General features: G+C 36.9%; 1 protein-coding gene across 7 annotated transcripts in view; it reads left to right on the forward strand.

The window, feature by feature from the left end:
- The window catches only part of LOC106867322 (cilia- and flagella-associated protein 65), a 1,093,663-nt gene that overhangs the window by 140,971 nt on the left and 934,425 nt on the right, over nucleotides 1–18,267 (forward strand). For all 7 annotated transcript variants that reach the window (XR_016243317.1, XM_089358289.1, XM_089358292.1 and 4 more), the window contains one exon: nucleotides 17,180–17,310. Coding sequence is in view for 6 of the 7 variants with exons in the window: in XM_089358289.1 (XP_089214415.1) it covers nucleotides 17,180–17,310 (131 nt within the window). In the remaining variant the exon portion in view is untranslated. The remainder of the gene's footprint in view (nucleotides 1–17,179; nucleotides 17,311–18,267) is intronic.

Here is an 18,267-nt window from a genome sequence, read left to right on the forward strand (position 1 = left end):
ACTGGAGCAATGTGAAATAAAAAATGTCTTGCTCAAGGACTCAACATGCTTCTTGGAATCGAACTCACGACCTTCTGATCATAAGCTGAACACCCCTAACCACTAAGCCACATATGCCTTCACCAACAGCAGCTGTAGCTGGGGCAACATGAACAAGAAAAAACAATTTAGCAATTTGACCTATTTAGCTCAGAGCAAAACAAACCAATTTTTCCAATTTTCTTTTACGTATTCAAAGAAGGTAATACCTCACAGGTAATATCTCCAACTAAGTAAATATCTTACTCACCCATGAGGGATTCCATCGATTCCATTCCATTCCATTCCATTAGAATAAAAATCTGATGAATGATAAAACAGAAAAGGAAAATTACTTCGAGAATAACTTTTAGTATTTTTCATTTGAAAAAGATAATAAAATAGAATATTAATTTAAATATTTCAAGCAATTTATAAGCACCACTGTGGTATCTAACACTACAGAGTTCTATTTGTCTTCCTCTCCATGAAAAACTAAAGAAGGTGAGGAAAACCTATGATAAAATAGTATAATAGAAGAAGATAAAAAAATATTGGATTGTGTTCTTTATTGATTTTATCTTTGGTATAAATATTTGATTTATGCTCTGAAAGATATTACAGATTAGAAGTGTATAGATATGTACATACATACATGCCTACATACATGCATACATACATACATACATACATACATACATACATACATACTTACATACATACATACATACATACATACATATTTATATATATAACATCATTGATGTATGTATATATACATCACATGCATGTATGCATGTATGTGTGTGCGCATATGTATGCATCTACATATATGCACATACATACATTTATATACATGCATTTACATATACCTATACCCACCCGACACATATACACACACATATAGATATGTGTAAATGTAGGTGTTTCGGTTCATGGGTGGTTATATTATGTGCATGTGTGTGCATGTGTGTATTTAAATGTAAATATGTATTTGTATTTATTTGTTTGTATCTACACATATATATATATGTGTACGTATCATCATCATCATCATCATCGTTTAACGTCCGCTTTCCATGCTAGCATGGGTTGGACGATTTGACTGAGGACTGGTGAAACCGGATGGCAACACCAGGCTCCAGTCTGATTTGGCAGAGTTTCTACAGCTGGATGCCCTTCCTAACGCCAACCACTCAGAGAGTGTAGTGGGTGCTTTTACGTGTCACCCGCATGAAAACGGCCACGCTCGAAATGGTGTCTTTTATGTGCCACCCGCACAAGCCAGTCCAGGGGCACTGGCAACGATCTCGCTCGAAAATCCTACAGGAGCCAGTCAGGCGGTACTGGCAACGGCCACGCTCAAAATGGTGCATCTCATGTGCCACCCGCACAAGAACCAGTCCAGGGGCACTGGCAACGATCTTACTTGGCTTGCCGGGTCTTCTCACGCACAGCCCATTTCCAAAGGTCTCGGTCCGTAGTCATCGCCTCGGTGAGGCCCAATGTACGAAGGTCTTGCCTCACCACCTCAGCCCAGGTCTTCCTGGGCCTACCTCTTCCACGGGTTCCCTCAACTGTTAGGGTGTGGCACTTTTTCACGCAGCTATCCTCCTCCATTCTCACCACTATGTATATATATATATATATATATATATATATATATATAAGCATTCTTAAACAGGTACCGGTTTCGGATTTAACAATCTTACCGATTGTCCATTCCTCTTCAGCCTGATTTGTAATGTAACCACAACTGTATATATATATATATATATATATACACACACACACACAGAGTGCAGTGAATAAACTATCATCTAAATTATGCAAAAATGGAAACAACACTGACATTTCATTTTAACAGATATTCTTTTATTCTTTTACTTGTTTCAGTCATTTGACTGCGTCCATGCTGGAGCACTGCCTTTAGTTGAACAAATTGATCCCCCAGGAATTATTCTTCGTAAGCCTAGTACTTATTCTATCGGTATCTTTTGCCGAACTGTTATGTTACGGGGGACATAATTGCCCCAACATCGACTGTCATGGTGGGGGGACAAACACAGACACACAGTTATATACATACATATGTATACAAACGACATATATATTTATATACGATGGGCTTCATTCAGTTTCTGTCTACCAAATCTGCTCACAAGGCTTTGATCAGCCCAAGGCTTCAGTTATCCAGCCATTGAAAATCCCACCCCCCCCATAAAAAAGGTAATTTTTCACAGGAATTTTCAATGGCCGGATAACTGAAGAGATGTTGGCATGGGTTCCCACCCCGGCATCCGAAACTCAGAGTTTTATCATGGCTACCGAATAAGTGTCAAATATTTTTACAGATAAATTCCTCTATTTACATAATATCGAGGTCTCTTTCTTTCTTTTGCTGTCGTTTCTATCAATATATATATATATATATATATATATATATATATTTAATTCTTCTTCATCATCATTTAATATCTGTCTTCCATGGTAGCATGGGCTGGAAACTTTGACAGGATCTGCTTGTTTGCTTAATTTTACATGGTTTTTATGGCTCATTGTACTTCCTCAAGAGAGGTGAAGTTGATGAGTGACATAGAAGGAAGGCCTCCGCTTCATCTGGTGTCACAAAAGTGATAAAAGTGCATATTTATGTTTCTGTCCATTTCGTTGCTTTTACACTAAACGTCTGTGCTACAACACTCAATAAACTTACCAAGTTTGTTAAATGCTTTTACGTACACTTTAGGTTCATGAGTCACAGATGTAGTTTCACAAGTACTCCAAAGCATATTGTGTTTAGTTAAAAACTGATATTTAATTTTTTTAATCATTTTTTTTTTAATGTCTGTTTGTTTATTCTCTGGTTGTAAGACATTTCTACTAGGCCTGAATCACTTTGTTTTTGAATCTTCAAGTTTTATTATTTCTCTGTTCTATTTAGTTTATTGATTTCTTATTTATCTGCCTTCCTCATACTTCACTATGCACACTTATATGCATATGTGTATGTATATGTATATGCATATGTGTATATATATATATATATATATATATATATATATATATATATGCACATTTAAAAAAAATCTTAGTCAGGCCATAACAATATCCACATTGATGTTAGTGTGCATGCATATATACAAACAGCAGGAATCAGTCTTGCAGTTAATGAATTTTCATACATGAGTGGACGCACATTTTATATATGGCCACATCTATGCCACAAGTAGCAGAAAACAAGCTGCTAGCTCATACGTTCACACACACACACACACATACACAAATGTCAATTGTGTATCGTCTCTATAACTAAAAATCTTCCTATATTTCCATCTGAAAGAACAAATGTCTTCTGCATTTTTGGTCTAATCCCATAACTGACATTGACATATGCTGGGGAAGAACGCCTACCATGCTGGTTGTTTCAGAAAGCTGAGCCCTGCCAGAACTCTTTCTCTCTTTCCAAACTAAGCCTGGATTAGCAAGGCAGAAATATTACAGCTTGTCTACTGTTCTATGTTGTTTGACCATGACTTACGATCCTTTTGGCCCTTTCATGTATATCCTGAGGGTATTTCTGTGGAAAATAATCATGATTAAGGTTGTTGTTAGTTCTACTGTTGTTTAGCCCCAGGTCAAGTAAATAAGTCAGATAAAATGTTTGTCTGTTGTTCAGAAAATGGCCATCCTGTTGTGAGAAGTTTACTTTGCCCCTTGGTCTTGCCACTCGTTTTGCCTCCCATTCAGCCCCTTGCTTTTGATTCTCAGTGTGTGTTACTTTGGGCCAAGTGTCTTCTGCGATAAGCCTTTGAGTTGACCAAAGTTTTGTGAGTAGATGGGGGACTGAGTGGAAACCTATCAGAAAGACTGCTTTATTCTCAAAGGGTGAACTTATTTTGTCACCTGCTTTAACTGAACCAGTGCTATCACTGTCACCTCCTACTACCACCACCACCACCACCACCACCACCACCACATGTACCACTACTAACACCAACATCACCACAATAGCCTCAACTACCTTTGCCACCGCTACCGTGTTATTTTTTAGTTCAATCCCAAGGTATGGTACTTGGGAAACAGTGTATTGTTTTTATTATAGCCTTGGACAAAAGTTTTGTATTTGGTTTGCAAAATTCTTGATGTGGTGAATTCGTGTGTTGAAGCAAGTTGTGTGTCCTGAGGAGGTTAGCCCTTTGAATAAAACTGGGTGAAGGAGGTTGAGTAGAAACCTGCTGAATAGCCCCTGCCTGCTCATGAATGGCCCCTATCTGGTTATGAATGGCCCTGTCTGGCCTTAAATAGTCACTACCTGATCATGAATGGCCCCTGTCTGGTTATGAATGGCCCTGTCTGGCCTTAAATAGTCACTACCTGATCATGAATGGCCCCTGCTTGCTCATGAATGGGCACTGCTTGTTCATGAATGGCCCCTGCCTGCCCATTATTGACTCTTGCCTGCTCATGATTAGCCCCAACCTGATCATGAATGGCCCCTGCTTGCTCATAATTGGCCCTTCCCTGATCGTGAATGGCCTCTGTTTGCTCATGAATGGCAGATGTAATCACCAATAAATCATTGTTATCATAGAATGTTAGTTGTTAGCTAGGAACACAATGTTTCCTACGTTGTTACCACACAGCTAAATTGTTGTACATACAAACACAAACACAAGCTTACTCTTTGATACAGGCACACAAACATGCGCACATACATGTGTACATGTATTCAAATGGACACATACATATGCACACTCATAAATACACACACACATACACACACTTATATACTCTCGCATATATGTGAGCACTCACATCTGTAAGCATACATTCTTACAGATACAAGCACACACATGCATGCTGTACACAGACAGACATTCATATATGAACAAAATGTGCACTTGTGAATACACATAAAAATGCACTCACAATTATGTATACAGACATGAACACATGCAAACACACACATACATGTTCATAAATATACATAGAGATGCAGTCATATACACACGGATGTATGCACACACATGTTCAGGCTCACATAAACCTGAGTATACACATACAAACACACACACTTTGTGTGCAGAAGCATGCATTAACACATATGCACACACACATGAGCATGCTCACACACACACGTACATATAACTCATACATGCTTTCACATATAAAGCACACACATGTACGCACATAAACACATGTGGGTGTACACACCCATACCCATGTACTCATGAAAACACACACATATGCATACTAATATATACTCACACATACCCACACATTTACTCATACACTTGCACACATGTACACATGCACACAGTCATACACATACACACTTTGCCAATATTACTAACTAAAGACTATTTTACAATACTGAAATTGACTCCAGGTCCAGTTTCTTAGAATTTATTTCTCAATGTAAAATGCTGAGGTGTTAGAGTCATTGTTGGCAATTCTCTAACGTGTCTCTCCTTCTTTTATTGGTTATCTTTGAAAAGTTTAAAGAGCCGTGATCTTTCAGAACCCATCTTGATATCCTCATCTCATGGGGAAGTTAAGTTTGTTACTTCATAGTTTCCTTCTGTCTGTTAATACTGGCATAATCATTGGAGTATAAAGCAAAATGTTTTGTAACATTTATTATGGATCTTTAAATTCTGAGATCAAATTCTGGTAAGGTTGATTTTGCCTTTCATCCTTCTGGGGTCAATAAAATGAAGTAACAGTTAAGCATAAATGGTAAAGGTAACTTTCTCGAGTCATGCTGACTCATAAGGGCCAATTTGTTGGTTTCCATGGCATATAAATTCCCCACCTGGATAGGATGCCAGTCAGTCACAGGATTACTCATTTATTGCCAGCTTAGTGGACTGGAGCTATGTGAAATGAAGCGTTTTACTCAAGAACACAAAATGTCACCCTATCCAGGAATTGAAACCACAATCTGATGATCATGAATCCAACACCCTAACCATTAAGCCACGTGCTTCCACCCAGTTATGTATGGAGTTGAATTGAGTAACTCAACTTCCCACAAAGTTCTTTCCTTGCACCTATGTTAGAAGTGATTTGGGAGATGGCACAAGTACACTTGCTCTTGATGTTCAGAATGGTCTTGGCTCTGTGGAATTCCTTGATTTAGCCTTAGTTGGAGACACTCTTGTATCGGGAGGACTGTATCATATATATATATTTGTGAAGTGTTCTCTCTGAACACCTTCATCTCATTTCTCCTCGACAGCTTTTACTTTCCCAGCTGAGGTTATATAAACCAATTCCACACATCATAAACTGTCTTTGTAATGTCCCCATTTATCTGATTCTCTAGTGGCAAATAAAGGAAATCGTTACCATTGTCATTATTTTGCGTGATGGATTGGAAGTGTTATCATGTCCATGTTTTGTCTTGATATAAAAGATGGGCTACAGCAAATATTCTGCTCAATGCCACAGGTTTGCTTGTTGGATGTTTGACGAAATACCGCTAAGCATTTTGCCCGGCGTGCTAACGTTTCTGCCGGCTCGCCGCCTTCTATGCAATTTCTGTCAACTAAATTCACTCACAAAGCATTGATTAACCCAAGGCTATAGCAGAAGATACTTGCACAAAGTTCTGAACCCAGAACCATCTGGTTGCAAAGCAAACTCCCTGCCCATACAACTATGCCTAAGCCTATGTGTATCTTACAAGACTCAAGGTACATGAATGTATTGATCTGTAATACTGATTTGATCAACTCTGAAACAGTACTTACTATAAGATCAATATATATAAATTCCAAGCTGTGAATTTTCTGGATATTTTCTCTCAACAAGTAAAGCCACAATTCACAGGCTATATAATACAACATCGATAACTTTGCTTGAAAGTATGTTCCGAGATTTATTTGTCAAAAATTACTCTGCAGTAAATAGTTTTCTGTCTCCAATAATCTCATTGGGAAACAATCCCAAATCCTGAAAAATCTAATAAATATACTCTGCCATTATTAGAAACAATTATTTGAATCGGCTTTGTGACAAAAAGCTACACAGGTGGCATTCACACCTCGCCTATTGTATTCGACATTTCAATGGATTTCATTGAAAAATGTTATAATGTTAGAATTATTAATTTGAAAACATTGGTTCCATTGTATTATTGATACGTTCTCAAAGTTATTAATGTTAACAAGTACGTAGAGAGTCTGTCATTGAGAGGTTATACATATATGAGTGTAAGTGTACATGCACACACAGATAAAATGTATGTACATATATGCATATAAATATGTTCACATGTATACACACATGCATATACAAATATACAGAGATTGGTATGTTTGTATATGTGGAGACATAAATATATACATCTGCATTTGTGTACACACATGAAAGAAAGTGAGAAAGAATATCTACATCATATAACGCTTGTTATATTAATATGTATTAATACACAACTACTGTAATAAACTTCATTTTGTGTGTATGTGTGTGTGTATATACACATACACACACACACACACACACACACACACAAACACACACACACACACACACAAACACACACATATATCGAGAGAGAGAGAGAAAGAGAGAGAGAGAGAGATGTGGCTCACTGGTTAGGTTATTGAACTCATGATTGTAAGATTGTAGTTTCAATTCCTGGACCGGGTGACCTGTTGTGTTCTTGAGCAAAACACTTAATTTCACATTGCTCCAGTCCACTCAGCTGGCAAAAATGAATAATCTTGCAACAGACTGGTGCCCCAACCAGGGTGTGACTAAATACGCCATGGAAACCAGGAATCCAGCCCTATGAGTTTATATAATTTGGGAAGGATCTTTATCCTATATGTGTGTGTGTGTGTGTATATATATATAAACCTATTTGTATATATATCTGTATGCATTATTTTACATTTTACATGTGCTTATATCAGCGCATATTTTTCGAGTATTTATATTTCTTATACTTTAGATTTTATAATTTTTGTTTAAATATGTCTTTGTATTACCATTATCTCAATATTCTGCTTCTGATTCATAGCTTAAAATTAATAGATAGTATGTATATTTTTCCAGATATTCCATATGTAAGTGCCTTGAGCAGTCTTTATAGAAACCACCTGATAATTAATTAAGTACAAGAATGGCTATTAAACCGATTCTGCATAATCTTCCTTTTTAATGTTTATAATTGATGCATACACACCTTTTAGCTATTTTGGTTATGATATCATTTTGGAATTCTTAAATTTTATTTTATGCAACATAACAATATTGTTTATAAACGTTCCCCCCATCGTGCCCCTAATAAATTTTCCCTGTATTAGCATCTTAAGTTTCTTAGTGTCTTGCCCCTTTAACTGGTAATTGACATCGTGATTTAACGTCTACCTCTACCCTGCCTCTTTTTTATAGACAGTTACTTCTATCAATTTGACTCTTGTTTCCTTTCTCTTGGGGAAAAGGGATACCTATGATAATATTTATAGCCATGAGCTGTCAACTCACTCTTTTTCTTTATTCAAAATAGAAACAGTCTTAATATATGATAATGAGATGATTAAATTAGAAATGAATTACAACCCTTACAACCGTATGACCCCACCTTGCTCCATGTGATTCTAAGAAATTGTAGTCTATTCTTAGCCACTTTGCTACAATAGTGACAACATGAATTTCTTCCATCTTCTTACTCTGTTAAAATATGTAAGCAAAATTATATTGATGTGTCCTACCTGTTAAAAAATTCCCAACCATATTGATATTCCTATGCTCATGCAACACTTACATGGCTTTGGTTTCAGTCCCACTGTGAAGGCACTTAGCTTGGTGGTTTGAGTGTCAGGCTCACAATCACGAAGTACTGAGTTCGATTCCCAGACTGGGCTGTGCATTGTGTTCTGGAGCAAGACACTTTATTTCACGTTGCTCCAGTTCACTCAATTGTAGAAATGAGTAGCGATGTCACATGTGCCAAGCTGTATCGGCCCCTTTTCCTCTCCCTTGGATAACACTGGTGGTGTGAAGAGGGGAGAGGCTGGTATGCATGGGTGACTGCTGGTCTTCCACAAACAACCTTGCCCAGAATTGTGCATTAGAGAGGAACTTTCTAGGTGTAATACCACGGCCATTCACGACTAAAGAGATTCTTTACCCACTGTGTAGCATCTTGGGCATGTTTCTTCTACTGTAGCTCTGGGCTGACCAAATCCTTGTGAATGGATATGGTAGAAAGAAACTGAAAGAAGCTCATCATATATATATATATATATAGGTGACCTATAGTTGACCTCTTTGTCTTTGATTTTCAAAGAGATATTCACATCAGCAAGACAGTTGACCTCTATGATGGTACATGTTTCTTCTTGTCTGTCTCAAACAACAATATCTGGTCTGTTATGCTTACACTTGACAGATGTTTTGATGGGAATGTTCCACCAGAATTCCTTGTGTTGACATCTGTTTGTGCATTCAATAGCAGGGGTATGTTAAGTTTGCTTGTATGAAGCTTAAACGGGGTTGAACAACAACAATTGCAACAGCAACAGCAACATCGACGACAACAACAGAATTCCTGCAGACAGATTTGAACTCAGGACATTTGAGTTGGTAGTTTGATGCCTCATTCACTTGGTCACCTCGTTTCTACGAGTGAAAATGGTAAAGAGGCAGAAACAAATGCAAAACAAAAAAATTAAAACAACAACAACAAAAGAAATGAAAAACATTATTCACTATAGTTACACATAGGATTTCATAGGAAACTTTACTGAGGACACTAAAAGCTTTTAAGTGATTTCACAAGTGAACAACAGAACCAAAACAAGAGAAAGAACAGAGAAAAACAAAAAACAAACAGAAATAAAAGATAAAAAAAAAAGAAATTCAAATTTTAACTACTTTAAATATTGACTTACAAAGTAACACAGTTTATATGATAGAAGGTCAGTTTACAGTGTCATTAACAGTCTTTGGACAGATAATTGGCATTATTTAATAGCAGCAGCAGAATAATCTAAGGAGTGGGGAAAAAAAAAAAGAAAAAAAGTTATCCATACTCCTACTTCATTGGACTTGCAACAGTAGGTTTCCTATGATGGTTTTGCCATGAAATCTGAGGAATTAGATTTCAAAGCAAAATCTTAACAATTTGAGAGAGAGAGAACAAGAGAAAGGGACAGTGAAAGAGAGGTGGGAGGTGGGAGAAAGGGAACGAGAGAGAGAAAGAGAGAGAGAGAAAGGATGTTTAAAAGTGTGAGAAAATAAAAACTCATACAAGTGTGAATTCAAGTTAACTACATTAGTGACACAGATGGCTAAATACCTGGCTGTACATTTCCTGTACACTGTATGCTTCTACTGAGTTTTTGTGTCTTTGAAGCAAAGTTTCCTTCAACTAATTGATGACAGGTATTTCATGTCTAAAAGTCTTGGAAAGGATTTATTAGCTTAAATGTAAATTTATAAAATAAAAATATATAACCTTAATTGGAAGAAAAAGGCTAACATACACTTCCCTTTGCAGCATTTCTGAGATAAGTGAGAGGCAGAGAGGAGTTTATCCTAAAAAGAAAGACTGAACACGAATTCTTCCATCAGAGTGGTCTCCACTAAAAGCACTCAAGGGCCATGCGGTGATGTTAATGGTGTTAAATGGAGGGACAGATTAACCCTTTAGTATTCATTACACTGTGTAACATGATTTTTCTCCTCAGGTAGCAGCAGTTTGGGTGACAAAGCAAAGTTTTAAGGGAACAGTAGTGATTTCCTTTTGATTTCTTGATAGAAGCAAATTGGAAAAACACTTACTGACCAAAGACAAGAAAGAAAAAAAGAATTTGAATTTTGTTACACAAAGTTATTCATTCATATTGCCTTGAATTGATAATGCATTATCCTATAGCTTTGAGATTTCATTCTTTCCTCCCCTTCCTCCCCCCAAATCCCCCTCTCTGGAATGTTGAACATTCTTTCCTCCTCTTCCTCCCCTTCCCCTCAATTCCCCCTCTCTGAAATGTTGAACTTCCCTTCCTCCCTTCCCATTCATCCCCTCCCCCATCCCAGTTCATGCTGTAAAGTGGGTGGTATTAGAAAGAGCATTCAGCTGTGAGAAACCACACCAAGGCAGGCACTGGAGCATGACGCTCTCCTTAGACTTATCAAATCCTGTCAAAACCATACAACACATACCAGCATGTAATATAGATGTTAAATGAGCATGATGAGGATGATGAGGATGATGACATATCGATGCAGGTGTGGCTGTGTGGTAAGAAGCCTGCTTCCCAACCACATGGTTGTGGCTTCAGTCCCACTGTGGAGCACCTTGGGCAAGTGTCTTCAATTATAGCCTCGGGTTGATCAAAGCCTTATGAGTGGATTTGGTAGACAGAAAGTGAAAGCCCGTCGTATATATATATATATATATATATATATATATATATATATATATATGCGTGTGTGCGTGCGTGTGTGTATATATTTATGTGTCTGTGTTTGTTCCCCATCACAGCTTGACGACTAATGTTGGTGTGTTTATGTACCCCATAACTTAGCAGTTCGGCAAAAAAGGCAGATAAAATAAGTACCAGGCTTACAAAGAATAAGTCCTGGGGTCAATTTCTTTGACTAAAAAAACCCTTTAAGGCAGTACTCCAGCATTGCCACAGTCAAATGATTGAAAGAGGAAAAAAAAAGAATCCAATGTATATTTTGGATTAAAATGATTAGATGTGATTTTGAAGAAGGTTTGACTACTATTATTAGCAAACTGGGCGATTGCAAATATGCTTTCGGCTGGCTCATGAAACGTTTCTATTAATATCATAGCATGCATTATAGCATGTGTTACAAGCCTCTCAAATTACTTTTAAACATTATATTTCATTTTATTTTGCTATAAAGATTTACAGCTTTCTTGTAAATCTTCAGTAATCATTTTAATCTGAAATGTGTGCAACTATGTGCATATTTGCATGCATGTGTGTGTGTGTGTGTGTTGGTGTTTGTGCAGTTGTGTGTGTATGTGTGTTTCCAAAGAGATAATTGTTACATTTTGGTGGAGTTATGATATATAGATTGTTTAATAAACACATGCATTTGTGTTTGTTGAAACTGTTATTGCAGTATCAAAGTCCTCTGCTATTGCATAATTTTAACATGATCTGATCACTGGTCTTCTAATTTACATGATGATGAAAGAGCCTTTGACGTAAAGGATAACAATGATAGTAATAATGATAATAATAATAATAATAATAATGACGATGCTGCTGATGATGATGATGATGATGAGGATGATAATAACAACAATATTAATAGCAATAATAATAAGGAAATAATATGAGTAAATAACAATAGTGTGCATGTGTGTGTGAGTGTATGTGTGTATGTGTGTGTGAGTGTATGTGTGTGTGTGTGTATGTGTGTGTGAGTGTATGTGTGTGTGTGTGTAACTGAGAGAGAGTGAGAGGAAAGGGTGAAGGGAAAGAAAGAGAGAGAGAGAGTCGGAGGAAGGCTGAGATAAATAGCCCAAATGTTTGTACACTTATATATATTGTAGTGTATATCATAAATAATGAGTGTGTTTGCATGACATGAGCAAATATTCTACGTTATATATAAACAGCTAATATATTTGCACATCATCAACATCACCACCACCACCACCACCACCACCACCACCATCATTATCATCATCTTCATTTTCATTGTTGTTGTTGTCGGCATCATTGTCATCACCACCATCATCACCAACTATTAAACACGTTTCAGGCCCCAGGTTATTCCTACTTATACATTGCATTCAACAAGTATTCTTTTATTCTTTTCACTTGTGTCAGCCATTTGACTGCGGCCATGCTGGAGCACCACCTTGAAGGGTTTTCAGTTGAACAGATCAACCCCAGCACTTACGTTTTTAAAGCCAAGTACATATCCTATCGGTCTCTTTTGCCAAATCACTGGTGTGCTTTTATGTTATGGGGATGATACAAAAAAAGGACAGGAAGGAACAAGGACGAGTCATTCGGAGCTTCCTATCATCAGTCATGTTCCAGATTGTTGTTGCAGTTTCGGTCGGTTACACTCAAGACTGCTTCAATCTGGCTGGCCCCAAGAAAATCTAAGCTAAGAGCACTAGTCTCCTTGGAAGAAAGCCAGTGAATGTATACGTAAACAAGGATGGGGGTAAAAATGGAGAAATGATACACAGTTACAAGTAAAAACAACAGGTGTCTATCGACTAAGGACAAATTAAATTAAGCTGGCGTTTGTGGAAGTGAAACCTTACGGCAGGGACATAGGAGATGAAAGTCATGGGGAGGAATATAAGAGATACCACACGGATGGTAGTCGAATCAAGGAAGAAAGGTCAGGCTTGGCAGAACACCAGTCACGTGGAAGGAGAGGAGAGAGGTTGGGGGAAGAGGGATAGAAGAATTTGGGAGGGACGAGAAAGAGAGAAAAAGAAAGGAAAGGGAAAGAGGGTGGTAAAAGAGGAGGGGAAGTGAGAATGAAAGAAGGCCAAGAAATGTGGGAGAGGGGGAGTGAGAAAAAGAAAAGAGGAAAGTACGAAGGAAGTGTGAAGGGGCTAAAAGAGAGAGTAAATGAGTCATACAGAATTTATATATATATATATGTTTTGTTGTTGCCCGTGACGTTCTTGTTCCATTTTTTGATTTCTTTTTTTAAGAAATCAAAAAATGGAACAAGAACGTCACGGGCAACAACAAAACATCCGGACAGTTGGACGATACAAAAAAGGAGAGGAGAAACAAGGACGGGGCATTCGGAGCTTCCTATCCTCAGTCGAGAGCACTAGACTCCTTGGAAAACAAGGACAAAAAAAGCTGAGAAATGGTAGACAATTACAAATGCAAACAACAGGACATTAACAACAGGTGTCTTTTGACTAAGGACGAATTAAATTAAGTTGGCGTGTGTGGAAGTGAAGCCTTACGGCAGGGACATAAAAGATGACAGGCATGATATATATATATATATATTTAGGCAGAGCATCGCCTTACAGACACGGTGCCCATAAAAGACCATTGAAATGTGATTATTGTTTATTGGAGAAACTGAATATCTTATTCCAGGATAAGAAGGCGCTAAACCAAAGACGCGAACTTTTAAATACATGTAGGCATGCGTCCAAATTTAAAATGTCGGCAAGTAATATACCGTATGGATAGTATATATATATATATATTTTTTGATAATGTTTGACTCCTTATAACTATTATGCAATCTTACTATTGGATTGGTACCGAATTATAAATTATTTATTTAGCGTTGTAAGAATTTTGTATAGACCCCTACGTCATTTTAAGAAAACCTTCGACTGTTATATACATAGTTTTTTCTTCTCCCTTGTTTTTACTTTTTACTTCATTCTATTCTATTTATTTTAAAACACTTTGTATGCAAATTTTACAATTTTTATGGACGATTCGACATATAGGATTCTATTATTCATCTATTTTCGCCTGGTTTTAACTTTTATGCACCCAGCAGTTTCTTAAGAAGTCGTCTGCATACATTCGCTGAGATCTAAAAGGGTGTTTTAATGTAGATATCTGTATTGTAACATCACTTACGTATTCATATGCGTGCGTCTGCGCTTACATATAGGGCCTGGGTTTACACTTGTGCATATGCAGTTATGATTTCGTGTGTACGTCTTTGTGTATACATGAGTAAGAGTGTATGCTTATATTTATTTACACATGCATGCATCTATTCGCGTGTGTGCATCTATGTTATATATGGAAATGTGCGCTTAGGTTTACACTCACACATACTTAAATGTGTGCATACGCATGTATATGGTTATGTTTGTAAGTATTTGCGTACATACCTACGTATATATCTATATACGTGATGCTATATACATTTTTGTATACACATATATACGCAGTCTAAATTTTATGTAGGTTTACTATAGACATACGTTCTTGCTCATTTTCTCTCTCTACTTCTTCCTTCCCATTCCCGCCTTTTTCTCTTTTTCTTTTTCTCTTTCTTTCTTCCTTTCCCTCCTCATGATACCTACACTTTCTCCCTTTCTATGTTAGTAACGTTATTATAGATACGTTACTCTTTACCCCTCCACTCCATAGCTTAAGATACAATTTTTGTTACCAGCGCATAAGTTTTTTCGTCCTCAAACTTAAATGCGTGTGTATGTATATGTGTATAAATTTGTATTCATGTATATATTTGTGCCTTGCAAATATATACCTATATACGTAGATTGTCTGTGCGTATGCATCTGTGTATTTTGATGTGTGTGTGTATATATATATATATACCGGAGTAAGCACATGAAATGTGCAACAAGGTGGAAAAAAGAGTACTCAAATACCAGAGGTAGAGTAATATGCTTTATTTAAAAGCAGCAGAAATACTCTCTTTTCCACCTTGTTGCACATTTTATGTGCTTACTCCGGTATATATATATGTATATATATATATGACGTGAAACTCAGAGTAACGGTTTTTTTTGTTATATTTCTGCTGCTTTTAAATAAAGTATATATATATATATATATATATATATATATATATATATATATATACTTTTAATTTTTTTGATGCTTTAGTTCAGTAGTACATTTTTCTAGAATTCCCTTGGGAATGTTACGACCAACTTCATCAGTTAACATTTAGGACTTTTATTTATTTATTTATTTTTGCCCTTTGTTCTTGTTTTGAGAAGAAACCTAATATTCATCAACTTTTTACAGATAAATTTTTAGACACTATCTTCTAAATCAGGCAGAGTATGTAGGGAGTGCAAATTTTGATCTAGCAGCCCCTGCCAAAAATGTTAGGGGTACAAGTGCACCACCTGCACCATCTGTTCCCCGGTCCTTGCAAGCAGGTGTATTAGTTTGGCAGTCAGGAAGAATGGAAAAGTCTTTGACATTTCATGCCTCTGCCCTTCACAGAAAGGATTGAGAATAAAAAGATGGAGAGAGAATGGGAAAAAATGGAGAGAAAAATGTCTTGGGATTAATGGTTCAACATTACATACACTCACGTGAGTACCCCAGTTTGATCCTGCCTGACCGAACCTCCTCCCCACCTTGAACTCTCATCTCTCCAATCTTCTTCATGAACTTTTGGTACCTCTCCTCCTCCACCTAACCATTACCCACCTGGATTACCATTGAATCTTTGGACTCTTTTGGACTCTACCACCATGGATCTTTACTGGCTACTTTCAATGACACACACACACACACACACACTCACACACATACACACATCGTGGGTTGATGCCAGTGTTGCCTGACTGGGTCCCATGCTGGTGGCATGTAAAAAGCACCCACTACACTCTCGGAGTGGTTGGCATTAGGAAGGGCATCCATATGTAGAAACATTGCCAGATCAGATTGGGGCCTGGTGCGGCCTCCTGCCTAGCCAGTCCTCACTCAAACCGTCCAACTCATGCCAGCATGGAAAACAGACGTTAAATGATGAGGATGCTGATGTTGATGATGATGTATATACAGGGTTATTCAAAAAGAAAGAGCAGATTTCAAATTTATTTTTAAAACAAAAGGGAAAAGACACAAACACATTCTACATATTTCTTGATAGATGAAGGTTTATTAAAGTTTAAAGCTGAACCTGGTCATTTGAATTAAGCCTTAAATAAAATAATATTTTAATTTTGTTTTAATGTCTAATTTTGTTCATTTCATTTAAAGTTGTATAATTTTCATTTGTGTAATCCCTTAGAAAATGGCGATGCCACAAGAAAAGTCTTTTTGTGTACTGCAACTTGAGAAATGTGAATCGATTGTGTGAGTGCAACATGAATTTCACCGCCAATTCAATAAAAATCTTCCTCATCACAAGAAAATTTATGAATGGCATAAAAATTTCACAGAAAAGGGTTTTGATATTTGTTGAGCAACACATGGTACTCATGTTGTGGGCATACTATCTTACAATAAACTTTAAACCTTCCCCTATCAAGAAATATGTAAAATGTCTTTGTGTCTTTTACCATTTGTTTTAAAAATAAATTTAAAATCTACTTTTCTTCTTTGAATAACCCTGTATATATATATATATATATATATATATATATATGGAAGTAAGCAATTTGCTACTCTAAGATATATTTTGCAAAATACTCTTTTTTATATATTTTCAGGAAGGAACATTTTTTGTTGAATTAATGGGATTACTTCCAAAACAAGAAATAAAACTAACAAAATCTGTCATACTTCCAGTGTGTAGTGTTTTTAGCCAAACTACGACTCAAGTGAAATTAAAGAATGTTGGGTATGTAACAGTTTTAGTTATTTTTATTTTAAATCTTGAAAATCAATTTTAAAATAAAATAAAAAAGAAAAGAATTATGAAAATAATAATGGAAATACAAAACTTTAGTGATGTTCTTGCTTGGCAAGATTATAGGTTGAAACTGGAAAGACTACACAGCAGAAAATTAGTATCAACTATTTAAAACATGTGCACATGCACACACACACACATGCATGCACACACACACACACACACACACACACACATGCACACAAAACAGAAAAGAAAAACCGAAACAGTTACATTCATTTTGTGCTTGCTATTAATTGACATCATGTCTCCTGTTCTTTCTCTGTTTCTTTGTCTCCCAAAAAGACTTATAAGGGACATTCCAGAAGTTTTGAGATTTTTTCAGCAGAGACATTTTTTAATATCAATTTTTTTTTATGCACCCTTTTAAAGCCTAGCCAGGCTCATGAGCCCGGTTTCTTGGTTTCTATGGCATATGTGTTCCCCCAGCTGGACGGGACACCAGTCCATCACAGTGTTACTCAAGAAACACGAAGAAAGGGTGAGAGAAAGTTGGGGTGAAAGAGTACAACAGGGGTCACCTACCACCCTCTGCCGGAGCCTCGTGGATCTTTAGGTGTTTTCGCTCAATAAACACTCACAACGCCCGGTCTGGGAATTGAAACCGCGATCTTCCGACCGCGAGTCCGCTACCCTAACCACTGGGCCATTGCACCTTCATTTATTAATATCAAAGAAATACAAAACTCTAATCTTCATCAAAATAGGCTCCTCTGACTTCAATGCTCTTGTTATGGTGCTTCGACCACTTCATGAAGGCCCTATAGGATTCCTCCAAAGTAAAGGTGTCTAGGACTCTTGTTACAACCGCAACCGTCTTCAAAATGTTTACCCCTGAAGTTCTCCTTCAGTTTAGGGAACAATACACACTGCCAGGTATTGAAC

The sequence above is a fragment of the Octopus bimaculoides genome, chromosome 10 (assembly GCF_046866305.1).
Source record: "Octopus bimaculoides isolate indiv1 chromosome 10, ASM4686630v1, whole genome shotgun sequence".
NCBI lineage: Eukaryota > Metazoa > Mollusca > Cephalopoda > Octopoda > Octopodidae > Octopus > Octopus bimaculoides.